Source organism: Salvelinus alpinus, chromosome 2 (genome assembly GCF_045679555.1).
Source record: "Salvelinus alpinus chromosome 2, SLU_Salpinus.1, whole genome shotgun sequence".
Classification (NCBI taxonomy): domain Eukaryota; kingdom Metazoa; phylum Chordata; class Actinopteri; order Salmoniformes; family Salmonidae; genus Salvelinus; species Salvelinus alpinus.
Genome location: NC_092087.1, coordinates 10,208,091 through 10,224,533, shown reverse-complemented (window position 1 = coordinate 10,224,533; position 16,443 = coordinate 10,208,091). Strand labels below are relative to the sequence as shown.

The 16,443-nt window shown below is 45.3% G+C and overlaps 1 protein-coding gene across 2 annotated transcripts in view; it reads left to right on the top strand.

Moving 5' to 3' along the window:
• LOC139553699 (kinesin heavy chain-like) overlaps positions 1 to 16,443 on the top strand; it is a 148,795-nt gene that overhangs the window by 103,479 nt on the left and 28,873 nt on the right. For both annotated transcript variants that reach the window (XM_071366302.1, XM_071366293.1), the window contains exons 9-16: positions 1,393 to 1,497; positions 1,925 to 2,073; positions 3,303 to 3,472; positions 7,900 to 8,210; positions 8,516 to 8,584; positions 13,193 to 13,399; positions 13,710 to 13,856; positions 15,852 to 16,040. In XM_071366302.1, the coding sequence (XP_071222403.1) occupies positions 1,393 to 1,497; positions 1,925 to 2,073; positions 3,303 to 3,472; positions 7,900 to 8,210; positions 8,516 to 8,584; positions 13,193 to 13,399; positions 13,710 to 13,856; positions 15,852 to 16,040 (1,347 nt within the window). The remainder of the gene's footprint in view (positions 1 to 1,392; positions 1,498 to 1,924; positions 2,074 to 3,302; positions 3,473 to 7,899; positions 8,211 to 8,515; positions 8,585 to 13,192; positions 13,400 to 13,709; positions 13,857 to 15,851; positions 16,041 to 16,443) is intronic.

The window sequence follows — 16,443 nt, the reverse complement described above, 5'->3', positions numbered from 1 at the left end:
CAGAGGCTAGTGTGGTAATGAACTAGCTTTAATGTGGGTCTACACATGGTACATTAACAGAGTGTACAACCCCAGGGGACCAGGCTGTTCAATTGTAGCGCTGGAGGGCCTAAACACTGGTGTTTTTTTTAATTATTTGACTGGAATTGACATGAATAGATCAATAAATCCGCCTGCTAGAGGACAAGGTCAGCAGTTATTTCAATCCAAAAGAGCAAGTTATTGAATGATAAATGGTAAATGACGTATAGGTAGGAAATAAACAACTATCCTCTATACTGGTAGAACATAAGACCTTCAGCCCTTAAATGTTAGTAATTGAATGATAAATGGTAATTGATGGATAGTAGGCTATCCATGACTAGCTATACATTTACAGATCTTGATTACATACTTTACATGTTTCTGTGTAGCTATGAATAAAATCAAATCAAAAAACAATAACGAGGCTATATACAGGGGGTTACGGTACCGAGTCAATGTGCGGGGGTACAGGTTAGTCGAGGTAATTGAGGTAATATGTACATGCAGGTAGAGGTAAAGTGACTACACCAAGATAATAGATAAGAAACAGCAAGTAGCAGCAGTGTAAAAAAGGGTGCAATTTGATTAGCTGTTCAGCAGTCTTATGGCTTGGGGGTAGAAGCTGTTAAGAAGCCTTTTGGACCTAGACTTGGCGCTCTGGTACCACTTGCTGTGCAGTAGCAGATAAAACAGTCTATGACTAGGGTGGCTGGAGTCTTTGACAATTTTTAGGTCCTTCCTCTGACACTGCCTGGTATAGAGGTCCTGGATGGCAGGAAGCTTGGCCCCAGTGATGTACTGGGCCGTACGCACTACCCTCTGTAGTGCCTTGCGATCGGAGGCCAAGCAATTGCCACACCAGGCGGTGATGCAACCGGCCAGGATGCTCTCGATGGTGCAGCTGTATAGCTTTCTGAGGATCTGAGGACCCATGCCAAATCTGTTCAGTCTCCTGAGGGGCAATAGGCATGTATGAGTCTGTTTCTGTGTAGCTGTACAGCGTGTATGAGTCTGTTTCTGTGTAGCTGTACAGCGTGTATGAGTCTGGTGCATAATCTCCTGTACTGTATGTGTTTGTAGTGTCCTTCCTTATACATGACTAACTATGTATGACCAGATCAGATTTGATATATGATATATTTCCCCAGGTCAGTAAGACAGGAGCAGAGGGAGCTGTGTTTAATATATGATATATTCCCCCAGGTCAGTAAGACAGGAGCAGAGGGAGCTGTGTTTAATATATGATATATTTCCCCAGGTCAGTAAGACAGGAGCAGAGGGAGCTGTGTTTAATATATGATATATTTCCCCAGGTCAGTAAGACAGGAGCAGAGGGAGCTGTGTTTAATATATGATATATTTCCCCAGGTCAGTAAGACAGGAGCAGAGGGAGCTGTGTTGGAGGAAGCTAAGAACATTAACAAGTCACTGTCTTCCCTGGGTAACGTCATCTCTGCTCTGGCCGAAGGAAATGTAAGTCTAGTCCCCCCCCCCCCCCCCACACACACACACTGGGCAACGTCATCTCTGCTCTGGCTGAAGGAACTGTAAGTTTAGTCCCCCCCCCACACACACACACACTGGGCAACGTCATCTCTGCTCTGGCCGAAGGAACTGTAAGTCTAGTCCCCCCCCCCACACACAATATATGTTCTAATTAATTAACTGGACCCCATGGTGTAGAGAGTTATTCTGCAGCTGCCTGTGTTTGGTTCAGCGATTCATATTTGCTTTCTGCTTTCTCCCCCCCCCCCCTATCTCTCTCTCTCTCTCTCCCCATTCTACCTCTCTCCCCCCCTCTCTCCCCATCTTTCTCTCTCTCTCTCCCACTCTCTCTCTCTCTCTCTCTCTCCCTTCTCTCTCCCTCCCCTCTCCCCCTCCATCCCTCTCCCCCCTGTAGAAGACCCATGTCCCGTACCGTGACAGTAAGATGACCCGTATCCTGCAGGACTCTCTAGGGGGAAACTGTAGGACCACCATGTTCATATGCTGCTCTCCGTCCAGCTACAACGACCAGGAGACCAAGTCCACACTCATGTTTGGACAACGGTAAAACACACACACAGACACACACACACACACACACACACACACACACACACACACACACACACACACACACACACACACACACACACACACACACACACACACACACACACACACACACACACACACACACACACACACACACTGCATTATTCTCTTCATTGAGCTGCACAGTCCTCTGAAATGTGTTCTGATATAAAGACTTTCTCTCAACTGGAATTGAATCATCATCAAACCACAATTAAGTTTATACTTTGACTGTTCACAGTCACCCATTCTTCCTCTGAGGAGCCTCCACTGGTCCTCCCATTCCTCCTCTGAGGAGCCTCCACTGGTCCTCTCATTCCTCCTCTGAGGAGCCTCCACTGGTCCTCCCATTCCTCCTCTGAGGAGCCTCCACTGGTCCTCCCATTCCTCCTCTGAGGAGCCTCCACTGGTCCTCCCATTCCTCCTCTGAGGAGCCTCCACCGGTCCTCTCATTCCTCCTCTGAGAAGCCTCCACTGGTCCTCCCATTCCTCCTCTGAGGAGCCTCCACTGGTCCTCCCATTCCTCCTCTGAGGAGCCTCCACTGGTCCTCCCATTCCTCCTCTGAGGAGCCTCCTCTGGTCAAACACCTTCCTCCTCTGAGGAGCCTCCTCTGGTCAAACACCTTCCTCCTCTGAGGAGCCTCCACCGGTCCTCCCATTCCTCCTCTGAGCCTCCACTGGTCCTCCCATTCCTCCTCTGAGGAGCCTCCACTGGTCCTCCCATTCCTCCTCTGAGGAGCCTCCACCGGTCCTCCCATTCCTCCTCTGAGGAGCCTCCACTGGTCCTCCCATTCCTCCTCTGAGCCTCCACTGGTCCTCCCATTCCTCCTCTGAGGAGCCCACTGGTCCTCCCATTCCTCCTCTGAGGAGCCTCCACTGGTCCTCCCATTCCTCCTCTGAGGAGCCTCCAATGGTCCTCCCATTCCTCCTCTGAGGAGCCTCCATTGGCACAAACATCCCTGTGGAGTCAGTCTAAATGAAACTATTAGTAATTTACAAGACCCAAAACCATTCTGTGTCTTTATTAAACCGTGGGGGAAAACTATGAATAATACTGTTGATTTTGAACGAGTTTTATTCATTTTAAAAACTGCTGGCTGCGCAACGAATTTCCCTGTGGGGACCAATGAAGTTTGAATCAAATATAATTGTTATTGTTATTGCTATGTGGAATTGATTTAATTATGTCTCTCCTCTCCCAGAGCTAAGACCATCAGGAACAAGGCCTCAGTGAACCTGGAGCTGACAGCAGAACAGTGGAAGAAGAAGTACGGGAAGGAGAAGGAGAAGAACAGGGTGATGAAGGAGACGGTCCAGAGACTGGAGGCTGAGCTGAACCAATGGAGGAACGGGGAGGCCGCCCACGGGACAGGCACGTCAAGTAGCACGCACCAACAACTCATACACATACACACACACACACACACACACACACACACACACACACACACACACACACACACACACACACACACACACACACACACACACACACACACACACACACACACACACACACACACACACACACACACACACACACACACACACACACACACACGGAGCACGAATACACAGGTATAAACACAATAAATAGCCCGATCACTAGAAATAGACGTCCATTTTGAGCGTTTGAAAAGGTCCTGAGAACGTTGATATCCGCCTTCCTGTTTCCCAGCACTGGGACCCGTGATGCTCAGACCACAGCACTGTTTCCCAGCACTGGGACCCGTGATGCTCAGACCACTGCACTGTTTCCCAGCACTGGAACCCGTTATGCTCAGACCACAGCACTGTTGCCCAGCACTGGGACCTGTGATGCTCAGACCACTGCACTGTTTCCCAGCACTGGGACCCGTTATGCTCAGACCACTGCACTGTTGCCCAGCACTGGGACCCGTTATGCTCAGACCACTGCACTGTTGCCCAGCACTGGGACCTGTGATGCTCAGACCACTGCACTGTTGCCCAGCACTGGGACCTGTGATGCTCAGACCACTGCACTGTTGCCCAGCACTGGGACCCGTTATGCTCAGACCACTGCACTGTTTCCCAGCACTGGGACCCGTTATGCTCAGACCACTGCACTGTTGCCCAGCACTGGGACCCGTTATGCTCAGACCACTGCACTGTTGCCCAGCACTGGGACCTGTGATGCTCAGACCACTGCACTGTTGCCCAGCACTGGGACCTGTGATGCTCAGACCACTGCACTGTTGCCCAGCACTGGGATCCGTGATGCTCAGACCACTGCGCTGTTTCCCAGCACTGGGACCCGTGATGCTCAGACCACTGCGCTGTTGCCCAGCACTGGGACCTGTGATGCTCAGACCACTGCACTGTTTCCCAGCACTGGGACCTGTGATGCTCAGACCACTGCGCTACCCTCTAGCAAGCCATGAGAATTAATATTTGATGATACTTGATGGTATGAGGTCTGTTGGTTTGCAGAGCCTTCCCCAAACCATAGTCCTAACCTTAACCACTCAAAATGAATGCTAGGTCTACATAGCATTCACACTGATATAGGGGCTAGGTCTACATAGCATTCATACTGATATAGGGGCTAGGTCTACATAGCATTCACACTGATATAGGGGCTAGGTCTTCATAGCATTCACACTGATATAGGGGCTAGGTCTACATAGCATTCACACTGATATAGGGGGCTAGGTCTACATAGCATTCACACTGATATAGGGGCTAGGTCTACATAGCATTCATACTGATATAGGGGCTAGGTCTACATAGCATTCACACTGATATAGGGGCTAGGTCTACATAGCATTCACACTGATATAGGGGGCTAGGTCTACATAGCATTCACACTGATATAGGGTGCTATGTCTACATATCATTCATACTGATATAGGGGCTAGGTCTACATATCATTCATACTGATATAGGGGCTAGGTCTACATAGCATTCACACTGATATAGGGGCTAGGTCTACATAGCATTCATACTGATATAGGGGCTAGGTCTACATAGCATTCATACTGATATAGGGGCTAGGTCTACATAGCATTCATACTGATATAGGGGGCTAGGTCTACATAGCATTCACACTGATATAGGGGCTAGGTCTACATAGCATTCATACTGATATAGGGTGCTATGTCTACATATCATTTACACTGATATAGGGGGCTAGGTCTACATAGCATTCATACTGATATAGGGGCTAGGTCTACATAGCATTTACACTGATATAGGGGCTAGGTCTACATAGCATTCATACTGATATAGGGGCTAGGTCTACATAGCATTCATACTGATATAGGGGCTAGGTCTACATAGCATTTACACTGATATAGGGGCTAAGTCTACATAGCATTCATACTGATATAGGGGCTAGGTCTACATAGCATTCATACTGATATAGGGGCTAGGTCTACATAGCATTCATACTGATATAGGGGCTAGGTCTACATAGCATTCACACTGATATAGGGGCTAGGTCTACATAGCATTCATACTGATATAGGGGCTAGGTCTACATAGCATTCATACTGATATAGGGGCTAGGTCTACATAGCATTCATACTGATATAGGGTGCTATGTCTACATATCATTTACACTGATATAGGGGCTAGGTCTACATAGCATTCACACTGATATAGGGGCTAGGTCTACATAGCATTCATACTGATATAGGGGCTAGGTCTACATAGCATTCATACTGATATAGGGGCTAGGTCTACATAGCATTCATACTGATATAGGGTGCTATGTCTACATATCATTTACACTGATATAGGGGCTAGGTCTACATAGCATTCACACTGATATAGGGGCTAGGTCTACATAGCATTCATACTGATATAGGGGCTAGGTCTACATAGCATTCACACTGATATAGGGGCTAGGTCTACATAGCATTCACACTGATATAGGGGCTAGGTCTACATAGCATTCACACTGATATAGGGGCTAGGTCTACATATCATTCATACTGATATAGGGGGCTAGGTCTACATAGCATTCATACTGATATAGGGGCTAGGTCTACATAGCATTCATACTGATATAGGTGCTATGTCTACATATCATTCATACTGATATAGGGGCTAGGTCTACATATCATTCATACTGATATAGGGGGCTAGGTCTACATAGCATTCATACTGATATAGGGGCTAGGTCTACATAGCATTCATACTGATATAGGTGCTATGTCTACATATCATTCATACTGATATAGGGGCTAGGTCTACATATCATTCATACTGATATAGGGGGCTAGGTCTACATAGCATTCATACTGATATAGGGGCTAGGTCTACATATCATTCATACTGATATAGGGGCTAGGTCTACATAGCATTCATACTGATATAGGGGCTAGGTCTACATAGCATTCATACTGATATAGGGGCTAGGTCTACATATCATTCATACTGATATAGGGGGCTAGGTCTACATAGCATTTACACTGATATAAAACCTGAGAAGAGAGCGACTAGTTCTTAACGAAACGAAACAAAACAACTTGTTTTAATAGGCTCTGTCTAAATACACTTACAGGCACCGTCATTGCTCCCCGTGGGCATATAAGAATAAAATGGGAATGTCAGCTCACCACCGTTTTGCTTCTCTCAGTCTTGATCTTTTATTAAAGCTTTGGTGATTAAGATTTGGTTTGGTTTCTAATCAAATGAAGCGAAATGGGGGGGGGGCTTTAGTTTGTTATGTTTCTAAATAGGAAGTATACAGGCAACAAAAGATACAGTCTTAGTATACAGGCAACAGAAGATACAGTCTAAGTATACAGGCAACAAAAGATACAGTCTAAGTATACAGGCAACAAAAGATACAGTCTAAGTATACAGGCAACAGAAGATACAGTCTAAGTATACAGGCAACAGAAGCACATCTCTTGTGTTCCACAACTGAAAAGGCTGCGTTTCCTCTGTCAGAATTCACGCCATAATCAGCTGCATTACCTCCTAAACCAGCTTCTGGTTGGTCTTAAATATATATATATAAATATCCCTACCTGTGCTGCCTGAAATTAGCACTTTGCATCACGTTTTTAAGGAAACACCTCAGATATTTCCGACCCTCCCATCTAAGCGCAAGCGAGCTGATGTACAGGAAAAACAATGGGTAAATTACCAATCCTTGCGCAACAATTTGAAAATAGCACAGCGCTGGCTTTAACAGGTCAAAATGGACTACGGACGTGCGTTTGACACTTGCGCTGGCATAACGCCGAAAATAGAGTTTTATGCATTCTTATATTTTAGTAATCTACAGAGCAGACCTGTCAGTAATCCACAGAGCAGACCTGTCAGTAATCCACAGAGCAGACCTGTCAGTAATCTACAGAGCAGACCTGTCAGTAATCCACAGAGCAGACCTGTCAGTAATCCACAGAGCAGACCTGTCAGTAATCTACAGAGCAGACCTGTCAGTAATCTACAGAGCAGACCTGTCAGTAATCCACAGAGCAGACCTGTCAGTAATCTACAGAGCAGACCTGTCAGTAATCTACAGAGCAGACCTGTCAGTAATCCACAGAGCAGACCTGTCAGTAATCTACAGAGCAGACCTGTCAGTAATCTACAGAGCAGACCTGTCAGTAATCCACAGAGCAGACCTGTCAGTAATCCACAGAGCAGACCTGTCAGTAATCTACAGAGCAGACCTGTCAGTAATCTACAGAGCAGACCTAATAGCATTCATTACTCTCAATGGGCTAGTCTGTGAGGAGAACACACACATTAACATCCCACACACAGTATATTCTCCCCCAATGTGGTCTGTCCTCCTCATGATCCACGGACCCCCACCAGGTGAGGATGTTCCTGAGCTGGATCTGCTGAGTCCCGGGGCTGTGCCGGTCGAGTGTCTGATACCCAGAGAAGATAGCCTGGGTCGACTTCCCAGAGAAGACAGTTCCTCTTCCAGTCTGAGTCGACTTCCCAGAGAAGACAGTTCCTCCTCCAGCCTGGGTCGACTTCCCAGAGAAGACAGTTCCTCTTCCAGTCTGAGTCGACTTCCCAGAGAAGACAGTTCCTCCTCCATAGTGATCAGGATTTCAGAGGAGGAGAGACAGAAGTACGAGGAGGAAATACGCAAACTCTACAGACAGCTGGATGACAAGGTCAGAGTTCAGACACACAAGGAAACTTGCTTGTGAAGTTTGTGTTTGATATGACATAAATGGAGTGTGTTTGTCTCTGATGGAGATGCATGATGAACAGTTTTACCCATAAGGCTCTGTACAACATAACTGTTTTTTTGTGTGTGTGTGTGATTGTGTGTGTGTGTGTGTGTGTGTGTGTGTGTGTGTGTGTGTGTGTGTGTGTGTGTGTGTGTGTGTGTGTGTGTGTGTGTGTGTGTGTGTGTGTGTGTGTGTGTGTGTGTGTGTGTGTGTGTGTGTGTGTGTGTGTGTGTGTGTCTACACAGGACGATGAGATCAACCAACAGAGTCAGCTGGTAGAGAAGCTTAAGGAACAGATGCTGGACCAGGAAGAGGTAGAAGACATTATCTTTATTTCCTCATCTATCTTCCTCTATCTCTCTGCAGTATCTTCCTCTATCTCTCTGCAGTATCTTCCTCTATCTCTCTATCTTCCTCTATTTCTCTGCAGTATCTTCCTCTATCTCTCTACAGTATCTTCCTCTATTTCATCATCTATCTTCCTCTATCTCTCTACAGTATCTTCCTCTATCTCTCTCTCTTCCTCAATCCCTCCAGAGGAAAAGGTACAGTAGAAGACTGTGTTTATTTTCTCTCTCTCTCTCTCTCTCTCTCTCTCTCTCTCTCTCTCTCTCTCTCTCTCTCTCTCTCTCTCTCTCTCTCTCTCTCTCTCTCTCTCTCTCTCTCTCTCTCTCTCTCTCTCTCTCTCTACAATTGTCATATTATGTATATATACAGTGTTGTAACAAATGGTACAAATAGTTAAAGTACAAAAGGGAAAATAAATAAACATAAATATGGGTTGTATTTACAATGCTGTTTGTTGTTCAGTGGTTGACCTTTTCTTGTGACAACAGGTCACAAATCATGCTACTGTGATGGCACACTGTGATATTTCACCCAGTAGATATGGGAGTTTATCAAAATCGGGTTTGTTTTCGAATTCTTTGTGGGTCTGTGTAATCTGAGGGAAATATGCGTCTCTAATATGGTCATACATTAGGCATTAGGTTAGGAAGTGCAGCTCAGTTTCCACCTCATTTTGTGGGCAGTGTGCACATAGCCTGTCTTTTCTTGAGAGCCAGGTCTGCCTACGGCGACCTTTCTCAATAGCAAGGCTATGCTCACTGAGTCTGTACATAGTCAAAGCTTTTCTTAAGTTTGGGTCAGTCACAGTGGTCAGGTATTCTGCCACTGTGTACTCTCTGTTTAGGGCCAAATAGCATTCTAGTTTGCTCTGATTTTTTGTTAATTCTTTCCAATGTGTCAAGTAATTATCTTTTTGTTTTCTCATGATTTGGTTGGGTCTAATTGTGTTGCTGTCCTGGGGCTCTGTGGGGTCTGTTTGTGTTTGTGAACAGAGCCCCAGGACCAGCTTGCTTAGGGGACTCTTCTCCAAGTTCATCTCTCTGAAGGTGATGGCTTTGTTATGGAAGGTTTGGGAATCGCTTCCTTTGAGGTGGTTGTAGAATTTAACGTCTCTTTTCTAGATTTTGATCATTTGAGGGTATCGGCCTAATTCTGCTCTGCGTGCATTATTTGGTGTTCTACGTTGTACACAGACGATATTTTTAGCAGAATTCTGCATGCAGAGTCTCAATTTTGTGTTTGTCCCATTTTGTGAAGTCTTGGTTGGTGAGCGGAACCCAGACCTCACAACCATAAAGGGCAATGGGTTCTATAACTGATTCAAGTATTTTTTAACCAGATCCTAATTGGTATTTCAAATTTTATGTTCCTTTTGATGGCATAGAATGTCCTTCTTGCCTTGTCTCTGAGATCGTTCACAGCTTTGTGGAAGTTACTTGTGGCGCTGATGTTTAGGCCAAGGTGTGTATAGTTTTTTTGTGTGCTCTAGGGCAACGGTGTCTAGATGGAATTTGTATTTGTGGTCCTGGCAACTGGACCTTTTTTGGAACACCATTATTTTGGTCTTACTGAGATTTACTGTCAGAGCCCAGGTCTGGCAGAATATGTACAGAAGATCTAGGTGCTGCTGTAGGACCTCCTTGTTGGTGACAGACCAACAGACCTCTCTCTCTCTCTCTCTCTCTCTCTCTCTCTCTCTCTCTCTCTCTCTCTCTCTCTCTAAATTGGCCATTTTATGACGGTTGTAAATACCTGCAGGAACGCTCTCTGTTCCACTCTGCAGAATTGGAAGTTAAGAATCCCTTTGGTACAACAGAGAGAGATTTTGTAGTACTGTGACATCCAAGATTGGATAAGGAAACAATATTTCTGTAATCCAAACATTTGGAATGGTCCGTGGGTATTTTTTTAACCTTTATTTAACTAGGCAAGTCAGTAAGAACAAATTCTTATTTTCAATGACGGTCTAGGAACAGTGGGTTAACTGCCTTGTTCAGGGGTAGAACGACAGATTTGTACCTTGTCAGCTCGGGGATTCAAACTTGCAACCTTTCGGTTACTAGCCCAACGCTCTAACCACTAGGCTACCCTACCGCCCCATTTAAAGAACAATCCTGTGGAATTCATTATGATTTGGTGATGTCATTAAAGACTGTAGAAAAACATAACTGTATCTCTGAAAACATTTCCCAGTTGTCAGGTTTACTTCTAAATGTTGTGGAATTTATAGGATTAAATATGAATCTATTTGTGAGAAGATGAAATGTGATGTTAGCCTTCTAAATGAGTAAATAAAAAATCATATAAAAGTTATACCCAGTAAGTGACCACGCCCACGTGAGCACAGATATTATGTAGACGTACATAAAACCCCTCGTGAAGAATTAACATATTAGACCAAGCAGGTGGACGGTGTTGAACCGGACGTCATGAATGATTAGACTCTACCAGACCAGAAAAAACATGGAGCGTGCCTGCACATTGAAATGGTAGGAATTTAAATCTCTAGAGACCAGTACATTGTCGGGTTTCTACGGGCGTGTAAATTGGTTCTAGCTCTACATTAGACCAGCGTGACCGACAGCGTTAGATCTGAAAGGTACGAAATGGTTAGAAACTCTGAAACTCTCTCTCTCGAAGAAGAAGAAGAAGAAGAAGAAGACTAAACAGGAACATTCAGCTGTTTAAGTACTCTAGTCTAGTAAACTCTACAGAGAACCACCGGGTGGTACTCTGAAAGATCCATTTTAACGAACACTTCCTCTGGAAGAACCGGTTTTACAGACACTCCGAGACAGAGAAGGTACAGCTACAAAGGACAAAGTGACCTCTGGTGGACAACCAGAGATTTACAAAACCAGAGACTTTCTGTTGAATTACTCCCCGTAGATGGATCGAGTGTTTTCAACAGAGACAGCAAAGACATACACACGTAAATATGTACATTGCAATTCTTTCGAATGAGCAGCCGTTCATGTGCAAAGTATTTGCATTTCCATGAGCATAGTTATCAGCTGTACGATAGTGGAATTCCTTTGTCTCTCCCTTTCTTTCTCTTTTGAGTCCGCCATTTGTGTAACAAGCCGTCATATCGGTTTAGTCCACTAGGGACTTTTCATTGCTTAGTAATCAATGTGTAAGCTATCCTGTTTGTGTGTTTATGTAATTCTGTGTGATTAGTTAGTTAGTAATTAATTAATTAATTAAGCCAATTTGTATATCGCTGATGCATAATTTATGCGGGGGTTCGTGCAGATATCCAATAATTTTTTGCAACATTCATAATGAGACTGATAAGGTAAATAAGAATAAATGAATTGACTGTGACTGTTGCAAGATATATTTTTATATCTTTAGAGTTTATTCGGGAGATAGTAACTCGTTAAATAACTTTGTGGTGCCCCAGATTACTACTTAATTAATTGTTATATTATTAATTTAATTGCGTAATAATTGAACGTGGTATGTCATTATTTTATAAAATAACAAACACATTAATGATATTCACGACATAACACTCTCCCAGGTTGTAATGAATAGAAAAAGGTGTAGATTCACACGCAGTGTGCGGCAGATGTTTATTAAGCCTTCGCAGAAGGCAGGAATCGTGGTCGCAGGCAATGGTCAAACACAGGTAGGCAGTCAAAAACAAACAATACCTCACAACCATACAAACAGAAAGATCTGGACTAAATCGGGAGCTGATGAGACCAGGTGAGAAACCAACACAGGTGAAATCAATGAACAAAAATGAAAGACAGGTCTACGTTCCAGAACACAAAGAAACAGGGCTACGTTACAGAACACAAAGAAACAGGGCTACGTTCCAGAACACAAAGAAACAGGGCAACGTTCCAGAACACAAAGAAACAGGGCTACGTTCCAGAACACAAAGAAACAGGGCTACGTTACAGAACATAAAGAAACAGGGCAACGTTCCAGAACACAAAGAAACAGGACTACGTTCCAGAACACAAAGAAACAGGGCTACGTTCTAGAACATAAAGAAACAGGGCAACGTTCCAGAACACAAAGAAACAGGGCTACGTTCCAGAACACAAAGAAACAGGGCTACGTTCCAGAACACAAAGAAACAGGGCTACGTTCCAGAACACAAAGAAACAGGGCCACGTTCCAGAACACAAAGAAACACGGCTACGTTCCAGAACACAAAGAAACAGGGCTACGTTCCAGAACACAAAGAAACAGGGCTTCGTTCCAGAACACAAAGAAACAGGGCTACGTTCCAGAACACAAAGAAACAGGGCTACGTTCCAGAACACAAAGAAACAGGGCTACGTTCCAGAACACAAAGAAACAGGGCTACATTCCAGAACACAAAGAAACAGGGCTACGTTCCAGAACACAAAGAAACAGGGCTACGTTCCAGAACACAAAGAAACAGGGCTACGTTCCAGAACACAAAGAAAAAGAACACATGAAAAGCCGAACAGAACCTTACACAGCTCCTTGCCTCATCCCGTGGGGACAGTGAGAAGGTGTCTGGGGAGCTGGGTTTTGTCTGACGGTGCTGTCTGTTTCTCTGTTTCTCTGTTTCTCTGTTTCTCTCCCAGCTCCTTGCCTCGTCCCGTGGGGACAGTGAGAAGGTGTCTGGGGACCTTGGCAGGCTGCAGATGGAGAGTGAGGTTGCCAAGGCGGAGGTCAGGGAGGTTCTGCAGGCCTTGGAGGAGCTGGCTGTTAACTACGATCAGAAGAGCCAGGAGGTAGAGGACAAGAGTCTGCAGAACAAACTACTGGCTGAGGAACTGGCCAAGAAAATGGTAGACTATACCTCTATACCTTTATTCCCTGTGAAAATAATTAAAATTAAAATCCATCCATCCATCTGTTCATCCATCCGTTCATCCGTTCATCCATCCATCAATATCCATCCATCCATCCATCTATTGGTGATTCTATGGTAGCTGTCTCTGCTCCCTCTGTGCTCCCTCTCTGCTCCCTCTCTGCTCCCTCTCTGCTCCCTCCCTCCCCTTCTTTACTCCTTTGATGGGTGTCTGTATCTGGGGGTTTGGGAGAAATGAAAAATACTAATAATGTCTTCTTCTTCTTCTTCTTCTTCTTTCCCCCCAGGCCCACCTGATGCGTATTGAGGCGGAGTTGTGTCGTCTACAGGAAGTGAGCGGTCATCAGAGGAAACGCATCGCTGAGGTTCTCAACGGCCTGATGAGGGACCTTTCTGAGTTCAGCGCCATCGTGGGCAACAAGGACATCAAACTGGTCAGTACCAGTTATACTTTTGGAACTTCTGTGAGTATAATGTTTACTATTAGTTTTTGATTGTTTATTTCACTTTTGCTTATTATCTATTTCACTTGCTTTGGCAATGTTAACATATGTTTTCCATGCCAATAAAGCCCTTAAATAGAAATTTAATTTAATTGAGAGAGAGAGAGAGAGAGAGAGAGAGAGAGAGAGAGAGAGAGAGAGAGAGAGAGAGAGAGAGAGAGAGATGGATGCTCTCTCTCTCGTTCTCTCCAGCTCTCTCTTTTTTTTCCTCTGTCCCCACTCTCTGTCTCTCAAATTCAAAAAGGTCATTATTGGCATGGAGAGTGTAGCCATATACACTGCTCAAAAAAATAAAGGGAACACTTAAACAACACAATGTAACTCCAAGTCAATCACACTTCTGTGAAATCAAACTGTCCACTTAGGAAGCAATACTGATTGACAATAAATTTCACATGCTGTTGTGCAAATGGAATAGACAAAAGGTGGAAATTATAGGCAATTAGCAAGACTCCCCCAATAAAGGAGTGGTTCTGCAGGTGGTGACTACAGACCACTTCTCAGTTCCTATGCTTCCTGGCTGATGTTTTGGTCACTTTTGAATGCTGGCGGTGCTTTCACTCTAGTGGTAGCATGAGCCGGAGTCTACAACCCACACAAGTGGCTCAGGTAGTGCAGCTCATCCAGGATGGCACATCAATGCGAGCTGTGGCAAGAAGGTTTGCTGTGTCTGTCAGCGTAGTGTCCAGAGCATGGAGGCGCTACCAGGAGACAGGCCAGTACATCAGGAGACGTGGAGGAGGCCGTAGGAGGGCAACAACCCAGCAGCAGGACCGCTACCTCCGCCTTTGTGCAAGGAGGAGCAGGAGGAGCACTGCCAGAGCCCTGCAAAATGACCTCCAGCAGGCCACAAATGTGCATGTGTCTGCTCAAACGGTCAGAAACAGACTCCATGAGGATGGTATGAGGGCCCGACGTCCACAGGTGGGGGTTGTGCTTACAGCCCAACACCGTGCAGGACGTTTGGCATTTGCCAGAGAACACCAAGATTGGCAAATTCGCCACTGGCGCCCTGTGCTCTTCACAGATGAAAGCAGGTTCACACGCACATGTGACAGACGTGACAGAGTCTGGAGACGCCGTGGAGAACGTTCTGCTGCCTGCAACATCCTCCAGCATGACCGGTTTGGCGGTGGGTCAGTCATGGTGTGGGGTGGCATTTCTTTGGGGGGCCGCACAGCCCTCCATGTGCTCGCCAGAGGTAGCCTGACTGCCATTAGGTACCGAGATGAGATCCTCAGACCCCTTGTGAGACCATATGCTGGTGCGGTTGGCCCTGGGTTCCTCCTAATGCAAGACAATGCTAGACCTCATGTGGCTGGAGTGTGTCAGCAGTTCCTGCAAGAGGAAGGCATTGATGCTATGGACTGGCCCGCCCATTCCCCAGACCTGAATCCAATTGAGCACATCTGGGACATCATGTCTCGCTCCATCCACCAACGCCACGTTGCACCACAGACTGTCCAGGAGTTGGCGGATGCTTTAGTCCAGGTCTGGGAGGAGATCCCTCAGGAGACCATCCGCCACCTCATCAGGAGCATGCCCAGGCGTTGTAGGGAGGTCATACAGGCACCTGGAGGCCACACACACTACTGAGCCTCATTTTGACTTGTTTTAATTAAGGACATTACATCAAAGTTGGATCAGCCTGTAGTGTGGTTTTCCACTTTAATTTTGAGTGTGACTCCAAATCCAGACCTCCATGGGTTGATAAATTTGATTTCATTTTTGTGTGATTTTGTTGTCAGCACATTCAACTATGTAAAGAAAAAAGTATTTAATAAGAATATTTCATTCATTCAGATCTAGGATGTGTTATTTTAGTGTTCCCTTTATTTTTTTGAGCAGTGTATGTTGCCAATGCGAACATACAGGAACATATTGCATCAATGAAAATTGTAATCTGTCCCTCTCCTCCCCTCCTAGCCGATGGAGATAACGGGGGCTATCGAGGAGGAGTTTACAGTAGCTCGTCTCTACATCAGTAAGATTAAGTCAGAGGTCAAGTCCATGGTGAAACGCTGTAGGCAGCTAGAGAACCTACAGATGGAGTGTCATAGGAAGATGGAGGAGACTGGAAGAGAGCTGTCCTCTTGCCAACTACTCATCTCACAGGTGACCGAATATGATTACCAATAGTACATTTTAGTATGCACAAGGGGTAGGGCGAGAGAGAGAGAGAGAGAGAGAGAGAGAGAGAGAGAGAGAGAGAGAGAGAGAGAGAGAGAGAGAGAGAGAGAGAGAGAGAGAGAGAGAGAGAGAGAGAGAGAGAGAGAGAGAGAGAGAGAGAGAGAGAGAGAGAGAGAGAGAGAGAGAGAGAGAGAGAGAGAGACTAAATGTCAGTGGGTATAGAAGTCTGAATGTACACTTCAGTTTATTGTGGAGAGTAATTTGTAGTGGAAAGCTAATTTACACTGATAGCAAATGTGATGAAGTTATTTTGCGGTTGATTCCCATTGGTCCCAACATTGGTACTAACATTGGTCCCAACATTGGTCCCAACATTGGTACCAACATT